The sequence below is a fragment of the Panthera tigris genome, chromosome C1 (assembly GCF_018350195.1).
Source record: "Panthera tigris isolate Pti1 chromosome C1, P.tigris_Pti1_mat1.1, whole genome shotgun sequence".
NCBI lineage: Eukaryota > Metazoa > Chordata > Mammalia > Carnivora > Felidae > Panthera > Panthera tigris.
The window spans coordinates 219,631,021-219,649,297 of record NC_056667.1 but is presented as its reverse complement, the minus strand read 5'-3'; the positions used below and the strand labels follow the sequence as shown (position 1 = coordinate 219,649,297).

Below are 18,277 nucleotides of genomic sequence, written 5' to 3'. Positions count from 1 at the left end.
CTTATTCACCTTTGAATCCGAATGTTAGCAGGTTGGGTGCATCCCTTCTGGTCCCCTTTCTGTGCTTGATGAAAAAATGCACATAATTGGACACTACCGACCTTTTTTTTTTTTTTTAATGTTTATTTATTTTTGAGACAGAGAGAGACAGAGCATGAACGGGGTAGGGTCAGAGAGAGAGGGAGACACAGAATCCGAAACAGGCTCCAGGCTCTGAGCTGTCAGCACAGAGCCCGATGTGGGGCCTGAACCCACGGACCGCAAAATCATGACCTGAGCCGAAGTCGGATGCTTAACTGACTGAGCCACCCAGGCGCCCCACTACCGACCTTTTTTGTTTTAAATGGCCATGGTTGGTTTTTTGTTGTCGTTTTTTTTTTTTTTTTTAACTAAATAGACTTTGTCTTTTAGAGTAGTTTTAAGTTTACAGAAAAATTGACAAAAGATCCTGTATACCTTTTATCCTTAAACACATACACGTGCGTGTACACACAGCCCCGATATAATTTGCATTACTGTGGTACATTTATTATCACTGATGAGGGGTGCCTGGGTGGTTCAGTCCGTTAAGTGTCAGACTTCAGCTCAGGTCATGATTTCATGGTTCCTGAGTTCGAAGCCCCCAGTCAGGCTCTGTGCTGACAGTGCAGGGCTCACTTCAGATTCTGTGTCTCTCTCTCTCAAAAATAAACTTTAAAAAAAATTAAATAATATTGATACATTACTATTAAAGTCCATAGTTAACATTAGGGTTCACTCTATTGAACATTCCATGGGTTTTGACAAATGTATAATGACGTGTATAATATACAGAATTGTTTCTCTGCCCGAAAAATCCTGTGCTCCACCTTTCCAGCTCTCTCCCCACTCCCCATAACCCCTAGCAAACACTGATCTTACTGCATAGTTTTCCCTTTCCCAAAATGTCATATAGTTGGAATCACACAGTATGTAGCCTTTTCAGATTGGCTTCTTTCACTTAGCAACATGCATTTAAGTTTCTTCCATGCTTTTTTTTTTAATGTTTATTTATTTTTGACAGAGACAGAAACAGATCTCGAGTGGGGGCCGGGCAGAGAAAGAGAGAGACGCAGAATCGTAAGCAGGCTCCAGGCTCCGAGCTGTCAGCACAGAGCCTGACGTGGGGCTTGAACTCAGGAAACGTGAGATCGTGACCCGAATTCAGATGCTTAACTGACCGAGCCACCCATGTGCCCCACCTCCATACTTTTTTTGTGATTTGACAGCTCATTTCTTATTAACGCTGAGTAATATTTCATTGTCTGGGTGTACCATTTCATTGTCTGGGTAAACCATTTCATTGTCTGGGTAAACCATTTCAGGGTTTACCCATTCACCTACTGAAAGAGATCTTGGTTGCTTCCAAGTTTTGGAAATTATGAATAAAGCTAGTATAGTCATTTTTTTTAATTTACATCCAAGTTAGTTAGCATATGGTGCAACAATGATTTCAGAAGTAGATTCCTTAATGCCCCTTACCCATTTAGCCCATCCCCCCTCCCACAACCCCTCCAGAAACCCTGTTTGTTCTCCATATTTGAGTCTCTTCTTTTGTCCCCATCCCTGTTCTTATATTTTTTTTTGCTTCCCTTCCCTTATGTTCATCATTTTTGTCTCTCAAAGTCCTCATATGAGTGAAGTCCTATGATATTTGTCTTTCTCTAATTTCACTTACCATAATACCCTCTAGTTTCATCCATGTAGTTGCAAATGGCAAGATTTCATTCTAGTAGTGCAATTGCTGGGTCATAGGATAGTTCTATTTTTAATTTTTTGAGGAAACTCCATACTGTTTTCCACAGTGGCTGCACCAGTTTGCATTCCCATAGTATAATCACTTGTATACAGGTTTTTGTGTGGACATGTTTTCAATTCCTTTTGTTAAACACAAAGAAGTGTAAGATTGTCTACGTTTGTAGGAAACTACCAAACTGTCTTCCAAAGTGGTCGTATCATTTTGCATTTCCATCAGCAATGAATGAGAGTTCCCGTTGCCCCGTATCCTCACTGGCACCTGGTGTCATAAGTGTTCCAGATTTGGGCCATTCTAACAGGTGTGTAGAGAGAGTTCTTTGTTTTTTGCAATTCCCTAATGACATGATTTTGAGCACTTTTTCACACATATATTTGCCATCTGTAGATCTTCCTTTGTGAAGTGTCTGTTCATAAATTCTGCCCATTTTTTAAATTAGGCTGTTGGTTTTCTTCTTGGTGAATCATACTATCCATTTTTCTACTATTTACATCTCTAACTTAATACTCTTGGCAAACATCTGGCCGTGTTTTACTCAATTCTACTTCATTTTGTTGAGTAGATATATTTTCATTGGTGTACCACATTTTAACAATAGATGTTTAATATTTTGATTGTTTTCAATTTTTCGTTACCATAAATGATGCCCTGTTGAACACTTATTCATATGGCTGTATGTATCTGTGTGTTCCAGCTATTTATTCCTGCATAATAAACTACCTGAAAACAGTGGCTTAAGGGAACCATTTGATCATCACTTAGAATTTTTATGAGTCACACATTGCAGCAGGGCTCAAGCAGGAGATTCTTTTTTCTATGGGATACTGTAGAGATCACTGGGGTGGCTGGAAGGTGGCATTCAACCGGCATTATGGACCGGGGCACTTACACAGGACCTCTCCAGCATAGCTGTCCCACGTGGTAGTACTTCGCACATGGCCATGCAGGGCTTCCCGAGATCTCCAGGCCTCCGTAGAAGCTGCAATACTTGTGAATGCCCCTTGGAAGTCCCAAGACACCTCACTGCATTTTATTGGTCAAGCAAATTGTTGGGGCCAACTCCGATTTGAGGGGAGGGGAGTTAAACACACCTCTCAATGGGAGGAGTAGCAATGGTTGTGGACAGCTCTAATTTACACACTGTCCTATTAGCCCTTTAGGATAAATTCTTAGAAATGGAATTGCTGGCTCAAAAACTATTGCATGTTCTAAGTGTTGATACTTCTAAATGAATTGCCCAAGGGAAAATAATACCAACTGACACTCCACTAAGTATGTTTCTACACTTTTTGGCCATGATCTCGTGTTTCATGAGTTCGAGCCTGGCGTCGGGGTCTGTGCGAACAGCTCACAGCCTGGAGCCTGCTTCAGCTTCTGTGTCTCCCTCTCTCTCTGCCCCTCCCCTGCTCATGCTCTGTCTCTCTCTTAAGAATTAAAAAAAAAAAGAGTAACTTCTTCCAGATAACCATTTGTCTTCTTTCGTTCACGTGACAAAGCTGATGAATTCTCTTACAGAGACCCTGTTTTAGAAACTATCAGAGATGACTCCCTTACTGTCTACTGTTACTGCAACGTACTTAAGAGCAGGTTTCTCAATCTCAGCACTGTTGACACCTTGGGCCGGAAAACTCTTTGCTGTGGAGGTGGGGGTGGGGAGGGGGGCTGTGCTGTGCCCTGTAGGATGCTTAACGGCATCCCTGGCTTCTACTCACTAGATAGCACTTTCCCAAGTTGTGACCATCAAAATGTCCCCTAATCGAGAAACAGCTGGGGGGCATTTTGGGGAAGAGTAAGCTACTCTGACATAAAGAAACCCAACCAAGATCCAGTGGCTTGGAAAAGACAGAATTTTATTTCTTCTGTAACAGTCCCAATGTAGAGTCCAGGATGTGGCAACCATGCTCCCTGGGGTCACTCAGGGGCCCAGATTCCTCCAAGCATGGTGTCTCCCCCAGGGAGCTTCGTCATCAGCAGCAAAGGCAAGGCTGGGTTGCAACAAGAGGGAGCAGTGGGCAAAGGGAGAGTACTGTTTGCTGTCTCAAGGAGCACACACCGTATCTACTCACATTTATTTATTTTTTAAATGTTTATTTGGGGGGGAGGCAGAGAGAGAGGGACCAAGGATCTGAAGCAGGCTCTTGTTGACAACACTCACGAACCGTGAGCTCACGACCTGGGCCAAAATCAGACGCTTAACCAACTGAGCCACCCAGGTGCCCCCCCTACTCACGTTTAATTGGCAGTTACTTGGCCACACCTAACTGCAAGTGGGGCTGGGAAAAAGAGTCTGGTAAGGCACTGATGTGCCCAGCAGTCTTCTGGAAGTAGGTGAGTGCTATGGACTGAATATCCCCCCAAACTCATAGGATGAATCCTAGCCCACAGTGTGACTGTATTTGGAAAAGTAATTAAGAGGAGGAAGAGACGCCAGAGATCTCTCTCCACACCGTGGTAGAAAGACTGGTGCCATCTGGGCCTCCCGGTCTGTGGTGTTTCGATACGGTAGCCAAGCTAACACAGTGAGAGGATCTTTGCTCCACAGCACCAGCGTCTGACACAATCCTGCGAGGTGGAAGGTACAACACACCTGAGAGGCAACAGTAAAAGGGTTTTAGTGATTTTTTTTTTAAGATTTTCTTTTTAAGTAACCTCTACACCCAGTGTAGGGCTCGAACTCACAACCCTGAGATCAAGTCGCACACTCCACCAGCTGTGAGCCAGCCGGGCACCCCAAGTCTTTTTGTTTTTTAATGGACAATCGCAAACACATTAAGAGTAGAGAGGACCTAAGAAGCTCTGTGTGCCCATCGGCCAGTGTCACCAACTCTCAACTTACAACCCATTTTATTTCACCTCTGTCTCCAAGCACACTTAGACCCGGAAGTGCATAACGTCGTCCATGAAGTGGATGTCCTGTGCCCACCTACAAGGCCTCCGTGGTCTGGGGAAGAGGACTCACTGCTTCAAGACAGACCATGCTGAAAATCAGGCCTGAGACCTGACTCCCCCACCGTGGCAGAGCAGAAAGGAGACCGATGTCCAGAGCCAATGGTGCTCCTCTGCCCACCGCAGGGCTATGAGATCAGCACCGGATGCAAGAAGAGGCGGAAGTCACCCTGTGACCATGAGGGAAAAGTAGAACTAAAATGTGGACCTGACCTTCAACATCACCTAGCAAAGGAAGCCGTTCTCTCTCAGCTGCCTAACTCTGAACTTGGAGTTATATGAGATAATGAAATATCCTGGTGATTTAAGCCACAGTGAGGTTGGGATTCTGACAGGGGCAGTTAGTCATCCTGATATTTGAGGTGTGACATGTCCTTAGCGATGGAAGCACAACTGTTTGCTGTATCTTAACATCACCGTGCTTGTGCCAGGTTAGCCGTTTCTGCAGTCAAAAGGGCACCCCCACCAGCACCCAGCACCCAAGACCCTCAACAGCCAGGCTCCTCCATTTCCACCGGCAGCCAGGAAGTCCCTGCATTCACGTTCCTCCCCGGCAGCCTGGTGAGCTCATCCTGCAGACGTGGCACAAGGCTACCCTGGGCCCTGCCGACCCTGCGAAGGTTCTCATCCCCACTCTAATCCTTTTCACACTTTCGAAGGCAAGAAGATGGACATTTTAGAACAGGAGACACCAAACAAATGGATGTTACTTCCCCACCCCGAACATTAAGCACCAGCCTTTGTATCAGTGAGCTCCTCCTAGGCCATGCTGCAGTAACAAGGGATCCCAGGATCAGGGACAGGGAATCCCGCTGGCTTAACTCCTGCCGTGCCATCAGCTGCAGGGGCTGCAGGCCTTCTCTCTGGGATCAGCACGAACAAAGAGTCATAACCATGCAAAAACCCTTTTCACACCGGGGGGCAAAGAGGGGATGGATGAACCACACACCAGCTTTTAAAGCTTCTGCCTCAGAGTGTGCGTGTCATCTCTGATTACAGCAGCGTTGGAAGTCATACGCTGAAGATCGACATCGAGGAATGAGGCAAACGATTTGGAATGATGATATAATCTATCACCTTTTCCAGAACCGAAAACCAAATCAGGCAAAGGTCAGTTGGGGAAACATAAAGTTATTCCAGCTGTCTTGGGTAAGAGCGGCATCAGGGTCTTGTACAAACCCTAAGACCTGGGGGAAAAGTCAGGGAGATCGCGACCGAGGACGTGGGTGGTGCGGGAAGCCTCGGCAGTCTCCTGGGCTGCAGCAGGGAAGCCTGTGCTCCAGGAGGCTCGCTGGAAAATTCTACCTGCAACTGCCTCCGATCCGCAATCTCTAATCCAGTTATGGAGGCTATTCCGGGAAACGTGGCCCCCAGCTGATTACCACCCGAGCTTGTGTGTCCTGCTCCCCATGTGACGGCACCTGGGCAGGGCCCCCGGGAAGCGAGCAGGTGGCGAGGGCGGGATCCCGACGGTGGTACAGCGCCCTCACCAGGCGAGGCCGGCGGACTCCGCAGCAGCACAGTCTCACCTGAAGCACCCCAAACGGCCCGGGTGTCCCTAACATGACATCAGCACACAGGAGAGGGCGCTTTCCGGACTCCAGGAGCTCCTCTCCACCCTGAAGCTAACCCCCCCCCCCACTTGCCGTCGCCCCACGGCAGGAGTCGGGCACAAGGCGGCGGAACAGCTGCCCCCGTCCCTCTCCCGAGAGCCCGCCTGTGTCTTCTGAAGCGCACCCCGGGCCTCAGGAACAGCGACAACGCCACCGCTTCCCCGCGACTGTCGCGGAACTACACGGCCGCCACGGGACAGCTCAGTGCGTCCACCCGAGGCACGGCCCGCAGCCCCGGGCCACAGCGGCCGCAGCCCGGGCCCGGAGACTGGGACTCCGCCGGAAGGGGCAGTGTCCCACCAGAGAGCCTTCGCCCCACCCCTGGGCCAGCAGCCAATCCCAGCGTGCGGCAGTGAAGACGGCCCACCTTAGTCAATCCCAGAGCGCGCGCGGGCGGCGCTCCGCTGACGCAGATATTTCAGCCGGGCCCGCCACGCGCCGCGGCTAGGGGTTCTTCCCAGCGCGCACTGCGACCGCGCCCCTTTCAGCCAATCACAGCGCGCGCCGCGGACGCCCGCCAATGGGCGCTCTGAAAGGCGGGGCGGCCCGGGACCGCGGCGGGTGGCGGGAAGGCGCCGCGATGGCGGGCCGGCGCGGAGCCCTCATCGTGCTGGAGGGCGTGGATCGCGCGGGAAAGAGCACGCAGAGCCGCAAGCTGGTGGCCACGCTGTGCGCCTCGGGCCACCGTGCCGAGCTGCTTCGCTTCCCGGGTGGGTGTGGCGCCGGCGGGGCGGACGGTGCGCGGTCCCGCTCGGTCTGGTGTTTGTGCGGCTCCGTGGGTCTGTAGTGGACGTACGACCCGGCGGCACTCTCTAAAGCGGGGTCGTGACGTGGTCGTACACTCAGGAGACTGGTGTCGCGAGGTGACGACCCGATCTGTCACCCCAAGCAGTGTCCTGGCGCTGATGTGTAGTCCGTACCCCAGTGTCTGCTTTTGGTTTTCTGGATAGCTGTTTGCTCCCGGGGGGGGGGGGGGGGGGGCGGTATGGGATATTTTTAGTTTGTAAAGTAAAACTTTTGATCTCCAAAGTGCTTACGAAAATTTCGTCAGTGCTTACGTTATCCAAAAACACCTTAAGGCCTACGAAATGGGTAAGGAAATGAGGGTAAAAATGCTTTTTTGAATACCGTTCTAATCAGTCTGCAAATCTTATGAATAGTTCTTTCGAGATAACTACTTTGTGCCCTCATTTCCTTTTCTTAAAGCATCTTTCGTCCCATCGTGTGTGCACGCTGCTGCCCTGTCTCAGGGAAGCTCCTTTGGCTTCAGGTGGAGGTGTGAACCTGTGTACACACGTGGTACCATAAAACAAAGTTCGACTTGAGTGTGGGACCGGAAGCTCAGCCCCAGCTATATTCTACTTCAGGTGGAGAGTCTGTCCTCACTTTTGTGTCACCCCCTCTTCTCTTTTTTTAGAAAGATCAACTGAAATTGGCAAACTTCTGAGTTCCTACTTGGAAAAGAAGAGCGAGGTGGAAGATCACTCGGTGCACCTGCTTTTCTCCGCGAACCGCTGGGAGCAAGTGTAAAAACAACCTTTGTGCCGTCCCTTCCTGGTGTGCTGCTTCCTTCTTGAGCCTGGGTGAACGGCAGCTCTTGATTCTGAAGGGTGTTGGCAGGAACGCCAGTAATGACACTTTTAAAAGTGTCAGGCTCGTCCCCCGTGACCCGAGGTCTTAGAGCTCCATAGTTCCCAAAGAGCACTGATTAGTGCTTTTCCTTCCTCCTGCCCTGCCACCTTTCTGTTATTAATAGACATTATTTAGGGTAGGTTTAGGTATACAGAAAAGCTGGTGAAAAGGTCAGAGTTCCTCCATACCCCTGTCCCTACCCCCTCCTCCATTTCTCATGTTATTGGTTAGATCAGCGAGTTAACTTGTTACAGCGGGTGAACTGATGTTGACACATTAGTAACTGAAGTTCACAGTTTACCTTCTCCCCGCCCCTTTTGTTTTGCCTCCTCTTACTCAGCCTCTTCCCTCAACGTGTAACTTTTACACAGTGCCTGTGGGGTATGCTTTTAGGTGCTTTTGTTTCCATTTACATACACCTGTGTTGTTGGGCTTGTTTTGTTTTGTAATATAAATAAATGGGATCCTCCCATACAAACCACCTCCTAACTTGCTTCCTAATTCTGGCCTGCAGAGTTCTGACTTCCCTGTGGCTCTGGGGAGCTTTTCAGAAAGGCTGCTCCACAGTAGATGCAGCTAGATGCCTGCTGACGGCTTTGCACTGTCCCCCCTTATGAGCAAGCCTACGCTGCTTTCTTCTGGATCACCTGTGTCTTATTTGGAAAGGTCTTCCCACTCCAAGTATTAGAAGAAAGTGAGATCATTTTTATAATCTTTACTACATCTGGAATTCATGGACATAATTGGTCTGACTTTGCTTTTTGTGGCTTTGTAGAAAAATAAGTCCACTTAGAAATGAAAAATAATGCTGACTCCACTTCCTAGCGAGTGATCTTGTCCCTGGCACACAGGTCTGCATGTGGCACCACTCCTCCTTCAGGTCATTCCAGCCACTACCATTTGCTCAGTCAGATGCGAAAGTCCTCGGGTGACCGGTCAGATGCCAGGTTCACATCTGGCACCATTGCCCACCAGTTGTGTGACCTTGGTCCCACGCAGCCCCTCTCAGCCACAGCTGCCTCATCAGCATCGTGGCCATGGTGGCCACTCTTGTAGATCCAGGTGAGGATCGAGTACAGCTGGACAGGCAGGCCTGGGAATGAGTGCCCGGTTAACCTGGGCTGTTCTGAAGCACTTCTGTGAAGAAACTGCTGATTTCCTCCAGCCCTTTGATTGTCCACCTTTTTGCTCTGCTTCTTAATTGACTCAATTGCTGGTTCCCAGAGATACTTGTCTTCGGGCTTCTGTACAGTCCGGGGGCACAGACCGGGTGGCACTGCCCTCACAGAATGGGGGCAGCACCCTGCACTTCCTTCCCCGTCTCTGCCAAAACCCACCAGTCCTCCAGGGGCACCTTCCCACTCCATGCAGGAATTCATTCCTGGAAATTAGGGATTTCTTTTACTTCCCTAAATAGCAATTTAGCCATTTTCTACTCCCTTCTGTGCCTGTCTACCTGAGATCTCAGGGCTGGGGGCTGACTAGCTATCACCCGGTCGGGGACACCCTTGGCCACCTGTGCATCCTCGTCCCATCCTTCAGGCTCGAGGCCGCAAGCGTCATCGTATCTCCTCCTGGTCTCATCTGCTCCTTTGCCCTCCCGGGTTCTGCTTCTTTTCAGCAGGGCAGCCTGGCCCCTCTGCACCCCCACCCAGACAGCCCCAAGCCTCCCTCTGCTCATCCGTCTTTGTCACTTGTATCTGTGGTGCTTTAGTGGACTTGTCTTTTCTACGTTGGGCTTTGCCGGGAATGCTCCTGTGGCATCTTCTAAAGAGAAGATCCAGGAGTGCCTGGGTGGCTCAGTCGGTTGGGCGACCAACTTCAGCTCAGGTCATGATCTCATGGTCTATGTGTTCAAGCGCCGTGTCAGGCTCTGTGCTGACAGCTCAGAGCCTGGAGCCTGCTTCGGATTCTGTGTCTCCCTCTCTCTCTTCTTCTCCCTGCTCTGTGTTCTATCAAAAATAAATAAACATGGGGCGCCTGGGTGGCTCGGTCGGTTAAGCATCCGACTTCGGCTCAGGTCATGATCTCACGGTCCATGAGTTCGAGCCCCGCGTCGGGCTCTGTGCTGACAGCTCGGAGCCTAGAGCCTGTTTCAGGTTCTGTGTCTCCCTCTCTCTCCACCCCCCCCCCCCCCTCCCGTTCATGCTCTGTCTCTGTCTCAAAAATAAATGTTAAAAAAAATTTTTTTTAAAGCGAAGATCCAGATCTTTTCTGAACAAGAATAAAGTTACAAATCACTGCCCAGTAATCCCTTCATTGCATGGGTTTCTGAACTGGTGAGTTATATTCTCTGGACCTGTGAAGCCGGGACCGTGGTTCAGAAGCACTCTGTTTTTTAGGCCATTAATTAAGAAGAAGTTGAGCCAAGGCATCACCCTCGTTGTTGACAGATACGCATTTTCTGGTGTCGCCTTCACCAGTGCCAAGGAGGTGAGTGTCTCCTGGCCCCCAGTGTGATCGTGGCAGGTACAGACTCCGTGTGTTCATAAAATGCCTTCTAGGACTGCTAGGGTCCCTCTGTTCGCTGGGTTAAGTCGCTCTTTATCGGGAGGAAGAGCACCCAGATTGTTGTCAGAACTCTGTGTTGCTCAGATAGCATATCAGCGCCTCCATTCCATGGTGGGTGTCCGGGTGTTTTCTATTAATTTTCCTCCCCACCGCCCCCCCCCCCCCCCCCCTGTGCCATGTACTTGTCGTTCTACGGGGAGAACGGCAGTGACCATGCTGCCCGTTTGTTCTGCTTTTTATTTAGAAATGTTCACATAAGCACCAGCAGAGAAGACGATAACCACCAGCACCATCACCTGCCTCAGAACCCTCTGGTCTCTGAGCTGACCCACCGGGCACGTCACTAGCTCCTTGGTGAACATTTCAGTTCACATCCCAAAATAACTTCTCACTAACATAATGTCACCGTAACAAAGAGGAGCCCTTTCCTGACGCCATCATTCAGTCACGTGCTCAGTCGCCAGTTCTGTCGGGAACTGTTTGATTGGTCTTGTGTTTTCACACATAGATTGAATCAGAATCCAATTCAGGGCCGTACTTGAAGTGAGATCCCTTTGCTGTCTCAGACACACATTAGCTTGTTTTTCCCCCTCTGTTAGGAATTTTGAAACCAAAAATTCGACCCCGTCATGGCTTCTTTCTCTAACTGTTGGGTTCTCTGTTGCCAGAATTTTTCCCTGGACTGGTGCAAGCAGCCGGACGTGGGCCTCCCGAAGCCGGACCTCGTGGTGTTCCTTCAGTTACGGCTGGCAGAGGCCGCCACCCGGGGAGAGTTTGGCCGTGAACGCTATGAGAATGGGAACTTCCAGGAGCGGGCGCTGCGTCGCTTCCATCAGCTGATGGCGGATAAGACTCTGAACTGGAAGGTGAGGGTGTCTCCCGGTGTCGCCGCCAGAAAGCACCTCAGTCCTGCTGCTGAGCCGAGACACCTGGCGGGCCTGGGGCTCCTCCAGGGCTTCCGCGCACAGCAGACCCCAGCCCTTTGTGGGTTGTGCACAACTAGGGAATTTGGTGCCTGGCGGGTGAGTCGGGGAGAGTTTACTAGGTGGCAGCTCCCAGAGTGCAGTCCCGTGTGGTCAGGGCTCCTCTGCTGGCATCATGCCACCCACAGGTCACACCTCGCTTCGCCTTGTTTGTTTTTTTTTTTTATTCTGGGTTTTGTTTTAATTTTTGTTTTTTAATGTTTATTTTTGAGAGGGAGAGAGAGTGCACTCAGGGGAGAGGCAGAGAGAGAGAGGGAGACACAGAATCCGAAGCAGGCTCTAAGCTGTCAGCACAGAGCCCGACGTGGGGCTCAAACCTACAAACCGCGAGATCATGACCTGAGCTGAAGTCAAATGCTGAACTGATCTGACCGAGCCACCCGGGCACCCCTAAGGTTATTTATTTTGAAAGACAGCACGAGCAGGGGAGGGGCAGAGAGAAAGGGGAGACAGCATCCCCAGCAGGCTCCTCACTGTCGGCGCCGGCCTCATCGTGAGACTATCCCACGAACCGTGAGATCGTGACCTGAGCTGGAGCCAAATGTCAGACCCTCAACTGACTGAGCCACTCGGGCACCCCCGCCTTCCACTTGTAACCTCAGAGTAGCACTCTGGCTTGCTGTGTCTGTTCCACCTCTGATCTCGAAAGTCCTAGCTGGCAGGTTTGGGCGCGGCCCTCTGTTCTGCCTCCACACCTGGGAGTCCTTTGCTACCTCCCTCCCAGCCCTGTCTGCTGAGAGGGGCCGCATCCCTGCTGTGCTGTGGGAGGCCTAAGGGAGTCGCTTTGGCTCCCAGTGCTTTGGCTCCCAGTTCGGCCGTCTTCTCTGGTTCATGCTGCTCCCTCGAGCTGCCTGTCTGTGGCCCCATCCCGTCCCCCACACAGAATTCTGCCTCTCTCGTCAGGGTGCTTTCTCCTGCTGTGCAAGGACAGCGTTCCTGTGAGACTGGCAGTAAGGGAAAGTGGCTTAAAGCAAAGAAGCGATCACCGTTAGTTTATATGGAACATTTCTGAATGTTCCCAGACCCAGAAAATCACCTCTCCTAGGCCCTCGTGACCCATCTTGCTAACGAGCGCCCATAACCCATGGATGTGAAGCCCAGACACTCGCAGACACAGCGCTCTGGCGGCGGGGCGCGGGGACGCAGAGGGCCGTCCTGGGGAGGGAGCCCAGCGGGCCTCCTTGCTGCAAAACCAACGCTGAGCGCCCTTTTCGCCCTTTCCAGTAAAGCGAAAATCCTTGTTGGTTTCTTTTGGTTAGCGAAACCGGTACTAACATCGGTCTTTGACACAGACTTTTGCAAAGCAGGGGACACCATTCCATTTCTGTTCAACGTGCCTGCGTCAGAGCTGGGGGTGTGAGCAGCGTGTTTCTTTCTACAAATGGAAGCTCCAGATAAAATCCCTTTAAGTTTGTTTAATATCGATGAGCTTTTAAACCCATTTTTATACTGATTGATTATATCGTATGCAGAAATTCCAAAGTTCTGTTCCATTTCTGTTTTTCTTTTGTCAATCAGTTCTGCGTGGTTTAAGTTATTCTGAATTTAGAACACTTTGCAAAATCTGCAAGGAATAAGACAGAAATGTCTGCGATCAGGAATGTGAGTGGAGAGGAAACCGTTTCCTACCGACCAGCGCTGGTGCCCTTGTCCTTCCCGACCTCCTGAGTTTTCATCTTGTGTCGCTTCCTTTAGTCTTAAGAACATTCTGTAATGTTCCCTGTAGGGTGGGTCTCCTGGCATAGAATTCTCAGCTTTTGTTTATCTGAAAATTAACGTTTTTAGCATTATTTTTGAAAAGTTTTTAAGCAAATAACAAAAAGAAGTTACAACTTGCAAGTATAGTATATAAAACTCTCTCCCAGGACCATTCGAGAATGAATTTGTACCCAACACCTGCCCCCTGCCATGTACTGTCAGATTTGGGACTTAACGCCATTGGGTCCCCAGGCCCATTTGAGTTACCCCCCGTTCGGGTTCCCACTCACGTCCTTTTTAACAAATGACTCCATGTACAGTCACGTGCCTGGCCTTAGCCTGTGACTTTCATGACTCTGACACTTCGGAAGTTTCACAGCAGTTGTGGTAGTGAGTCTCAGATGGCCTCTCCTGTTTGCCCACGACCGGATTCAGGTCGTGCGTCTCTGGCAGGGTAGCATTAGCGGGCTGTCGGCTTCCCAGTGCACCCTGCCATGTCATGTGGGATTTCGGCTTGTCCCATTTCTGGTGATGCTTGCTTTGTCGGGTATTTATACTGAAGTGTAGCTGACACACACTGTTAAGGTTAGCGTGCACCACAGTGACGGGACCCGCATGTGCCACTGGCTGTGGTCCCCAGGCTGGGCCTTCCACATCGTGACTCCACCCCGTAACCGGAAGCCTGGCCCTCCCTCTCCCCTGCACCCCCCCACCCCTTCCCCTCTGGCAGCCACCAGTGCGATCTTTGCATTTATGCGTCTCTTCCTGCTTTTTGTTTGTTTGTTTAGATTCCACGTACACGTGAAATCATACGGTGTCTGTCTCTGGCTTACTTCACTTAGCCTGCCACCCCCTGGGCTCACCTGTGTCCCTGCATACGGCGGGAGCTCCTTCCGCCCCTCGGCTGAGCGATGTCCCGCTGTGCGCGTACCGGTGACGTTCACCTCCAGGGTGCTTGCTGGGCCCCACTGCGAGGGGACTCTCTGTCTGTAACTAATGCGTGTTTTGTGATGAGATTCTTCAAAACCACCAAAGAGTCTCATCGCTCATCAGGTTTTCAGTTCACCTCTACGTCTGTATCTGAACAGACCCGTGTTTTCCTGCTTTACCACCAACAGTCTGTTCGCCGAGGTCTGGCCCACGGGACCCCCGTCCCCACGGCTCCTGTTACACTTCTGCTCCCCAGCACGTGAACATTTTCTGGATTTGTCCTGTATTTTTCCAGCCCAGCTCTAGAATCGGTTGCCTCCCCAGGTTTCCCTGGTTGCTTTTTGTGGCGAAAGGTATTTCTAGATCCGTGTCCAGGGACCCAGGGCGCTTGTTGGTGCTGTGCTGTGTCTGTTCCCAGGCCCTCAGAGGACTAGAGATGTAGAAGTTTCTGTGTGATATGCCATGTGTGAGTTTATATACAGGTGTGTGTGTGTGTGTGTGTGTGTGGTACACATGTGTGTGGTTTTCCCATGTGTGTTTATACATGTGTGGTACGCCTGTGTGTGTTTACATGTATGGGGGGGTACACCCGTGTGCGAGCTCATACGTGTGTGAGACATGCCCGTATGCCAGTTCACACCTGGCATGCAGGGTGCAGAATGCAGTCTAGAAGGCCTTCAGGAGGGTGTCACCGGTGTGGGCTCTCGGGCTGTGTAGGAGGTCATTCCGACTCCTGCAGCCAGACCTCACGAAATCGTTCCACAGCTGAGTGGGTCTGTGCTCCCAGGAGCCCGGCTGTGTCAGGACAAAACCGTCTCCCCAGGCCTGACTTCTTGCAGAACTTGCCGGAGTTCCGAGCAGCGACCGGGCAGGGCTGCGGCCGGGCGGGCCCTGCAATCCCTGCGCGTGCTCTGAGCTGGACTGGTCGGGGTGGGGAGGCGAGGGGAGGGGGCTGATGGGGAGCAGGACTGGGTGTTTCTCCTGTGTCGGGGCCACGGCAGGAGTGCGGGACGCCTTGGTCCTCAGGACACGAGCAAAGCCCACCTTCCTGAGCCCCGACCAGAGGTCAGAGGGGAGGGTGAAGGACCCCGGCGCCGTGGGGTGCCCCTTCGGAGCCCAGCCCCCCCTGGAGTCCCCGCGCGCAGCGAGAACGGCGAGAAGCATTAACCGTCTCTCTCTCCCTGCCTCCCCTGTGGGAACAGATGGTCGACGCCTCCAAAAGCATCGAAGATGTCCACAAGGAGATCCACGCCCTCTCCGTGGACACCATCCGAGCCGTCATGCAGAGGCCGCTGGGGGAGCTGTGGAAGTAGACGCGCAGCGCCCCTCGTCGGTGGCCCCTCGGGGCGGAGCTGCTGGGGAGGTGGACGACCCGACGCCGTGCGCATGCGTGGACCAGCGCCGGCAGCCGCAGGCCAGCCCGTCGTGAGGTGACGGGGCGCGGAGACCCCGTGCGCGCAGTGCCCCCGTGCGCGCAGTGCCCCCGGGGCAGGCTTCCTCCGCCCGCTTTTACCCCGAGATCCCGGTAAATTACTGTTTTCTCTTCCAGAGGGACTGCATCCACGCGGTTTCATTGAAACGGCAGTCCGCTGAAACGCTCCTGAATCTTTTCTAGGAACTAATAAAAATGATTTGGGGAACGTCCTGCGGGGCAGTCGTCTCCTTAGCAGCCGTGGGCGTGAGGGAGAGGCGGTCCTGGCGGGCCAGCCCCGGCCGGGCCTTCGGGATCCCTGCCCGGCGTTGCCGGCAGCCGCCGCTGGGCCCTGAGCACCTGCGTGCTGGCCCGTCGTAAGCTGCTGTGAGTGGTCTGAGGGTGCGAAGAGAATCGGGGCTGAGGGCAGTGCAGCGGGGGGCCCCCTCCAGAGGGACTGCGGCCGAGGTGTGGTATCTGGGTGACCACTACATTGTAAGAGGTGACGAGAGGAGCCTGGGCAGCACCTGCCGGTGGCCTCAAGGGTCCTGCGCAGCGGCAGCGCCCAGGGCCACACTTGCCTGTGCTGGGCAGGGTCGTGCTTGTCTGGGTTCTTGTCTGTGGTCACCGGGCCGGGGGCGCAGGCCCGGACGTGCCCAAGGCGGCCCGGCCCTGCGTCCTGGTCCTCAGGGGGCATCTCAAAGGGGACGGAGGAAATGATGGGTTCTGTGTCCTTTGCTTGCTGAGGGGCCTGGGGACAGCACGGTGTCAGCCTCGGGCATCTGTCCATCAGAGGGTGCTGGTTCTGTCCACTCAGACCGCGCCGCACCCTGGAGGTCACCATTGGGTAACAAGAGCTGTCGGAACAGGGTAGACTGTGGAGTGCCGGGCGTCCCCCTGCGCCCCCGGTGGTGGCCTGGCCCCACCATCGTTAGCTGCCTTTGTGGTCTTTGACAGAATCGAGGCCTCATGCCCTGTGATGAAAACAGTCGCCGCCCCCCCAACTGGGGGCCCCTGGGTGGTCAGTCCGTTGAACATCCAACTCTTGGTTTTGGCCATCATCGCACAGTTGGTGGGATCGTGCCCTATGTTGGGCTCTGTGCTGACAGCATGGAGCCTGCTTGGGATTTTCTTTCTCTCTCTCTCTCTCTCTCTCTCTCTCTCTCTCTCTCTCTCTCCCCCCTCCCTCTCTCTCCCTCTCTCCCTCTCCCTCCCTCCCTCCCTCTCCCTCTCTCCCTCTCTCCCTCTCTCCCTCTCCCTCTCTCCCTCTCTCCCTCTCTCCCTCTCCCTCTCTCCCTCTCTCCCTCTCTCCCTCTCTCCCTCTCTCCCTGCCCCTCCCCAACTTGCTTGCACATGCACACTTTCTCTCAAAATAAGTAATAGTAGACTTAAGCTCCCAAACCAGCATCCCACGTGCCTCCCGTTGCCGTGGGGCAGGCCAGGGTGACTGACACCTAGTGAGAGGTGGGGACTGTCGGGCAGGCGGAGTGGGTGGTGGGTGGAGGCTGTGCCCGGAACACCCAGGCCATGATGGCAGCTGAGGGGACCTCTCAGCTGCAGACAGCTGCACCCCAGGCTAGATAGAACTCAAGCCGTGGGGAGCCACCTGCTCGGCGCTGGGCCGTGGTGGGGTTGGAGGTGGACAGGAATTCGGGAAGAGAAGGACTGCAGCGGAGGCAGAAATGGTCTGACAGATTCCAGCTTTCTCCAGGAAATACGGTGGGGCTTCAAACATCTGGCCAGGTGGCAGCGGCAGGGGCAGGCCTGACCAAGGAGGGGTGGGGGGGGGGGGGACAGGGTCCAGAGCACCCTTCTCTCCGGTGGTTTCCGGTCTCTCCCTAAAGACGACTGTCAGGCGCTGGGTGGGGCACCCGCACGGCAAGGGGACCGGAGAAAGCCTACGGTGCTGTCACAGGGTCTCTGGTGGGGAGGCGGCAGTCCTGGTCAGGGGAGTGGGCGGCAGCAGGAGGGCTCAGAGGGCGCGCCCTCGCTGGCACTCAGGGTGGAGGGAGGGCCCCGGTCCCCACCCCGGGGAGCACAGGTGGCTTCTGGGAGACGGGAGGAGGTGGGCCGGCACGGGCCCGGGCCTCCAGCCAGAAGCAGCCTTGCAGAAGCCTTCTCAGGGCTCCCGGGAAGAAGGCGGCTGCTGCTTCGACTGTTCCAGCTCATGCTACTCTGGGTGTCCCCTAGAGGCCGTGGCGCGGGCTCCCGGACTTCCTCACCTGGGGAGCTTTTGTCTGCCTTCGCCCCCTGGCAGCTGCCATGGATGGCAGGTGGGGGCGCTGTGTGACTCGTGCCGAGGTGACCGGACGAGGCCAGTGGGCTCAGCCCACCTGGAAGGACACTGCTTTCAGAAATCAAACCAAGGATGGGGCGCCTGGGTGGCTCAGTCGGTTAAGCGGCCGACTTCGGCTCAGGTCATGATCTGTCATTGCCGTTTTTGAGTTCAAGCCCCACATCAGGCTCTGTGCTGACAGCTCAGAGCCTGGAGCTGCTTCAGAGTCTGTGTCTCCGTCTCTCTCTGCTCCTCCCCCACTCACACGGTCTCTCTCTCAAAAATAAACGTTAAGAATCAAACTAAGGCTAACACCACGCGGGAGACACTCTCCACAGCCTCTCTTATCGAAGGAGGAGCCGCTGTGCGTCGTCCTAAAATCGAGTTCCTTGTCTTTCACTCTGGGGACCACGAGGCCGAGGGCAGCATCACAGCCCACAAGCTGGTGGGGGCAGGACGGGCTCCTCGTGCGCCGCTCTGGGGACGAGAGCTGCCCACACCTGC

The 18,277-nt window shown here is 53.2% G+C and overlaps 1 protein-coding gene and 1 long non-coding RNA gene across 4 annotated transcripts; one reads left to right on the top strand and one right to left on the bottom strand.

Annotated features, from left to right (window-relative positions):
• Nucleotides 1-6,884: 6,884 nt before the first annotated feature.
• DTYMK (deoxythymidylate kinase) lies at nt 6,885-15,731 on the top strand. Of its 2 annotated transcripts, XM_042995956.1 has the most exons (5): nt 6,885-7,043; nt 7,751-7,859; nt 10,308-10,398; nt 11,145-11,342; nt 15,290-15,731. In XM_042995956.1, the coding sequence occupies exons 1-5, from the start codon at nt 6,914-6,916 to the stop codon at nt 15,398-15,400; spliced, it is 639 nt and encodes a 212-aa protein (XP_042851890.1). In that variant the 5' UTR covers nt 6,885-6,913; the 3' UTR covers nt 15,401-15,731. The 2 variants fall into 2 exon arrangements, with proteins under 2 accessions (XP_042851890.1, XP_015394325.1); XM_015538839.2 differs by lacking the exons at nt 6,885-7,043; nt 7,751-7,859 and adding an exon at nt 7,928-9,027.
• Nucleotides 12,483-15,290, bottom strand: LOC122241091. Of its 2 annotated transcripts, none has more exons than XR_006221056.1 (3): nt 14,021-15,290; nt 13,121-13,224; nt 12,483-13,023 (listed from the first exon to the last, which is right to left on the bottom strand). It is a non-coding gene; the product is annotated as an uncharacterized LOC122241091 (long non-coding RNA). The 2 variants fall into 2 exon arrangements; XR_006221057.1 differs by having other exon boundaries at nt 12,483-13,224; nt 14,021-14,150; nt 14,728-15,290.
• Nucleotides 15,732-18,277: the final 2,546 nt, after the last annotated feature.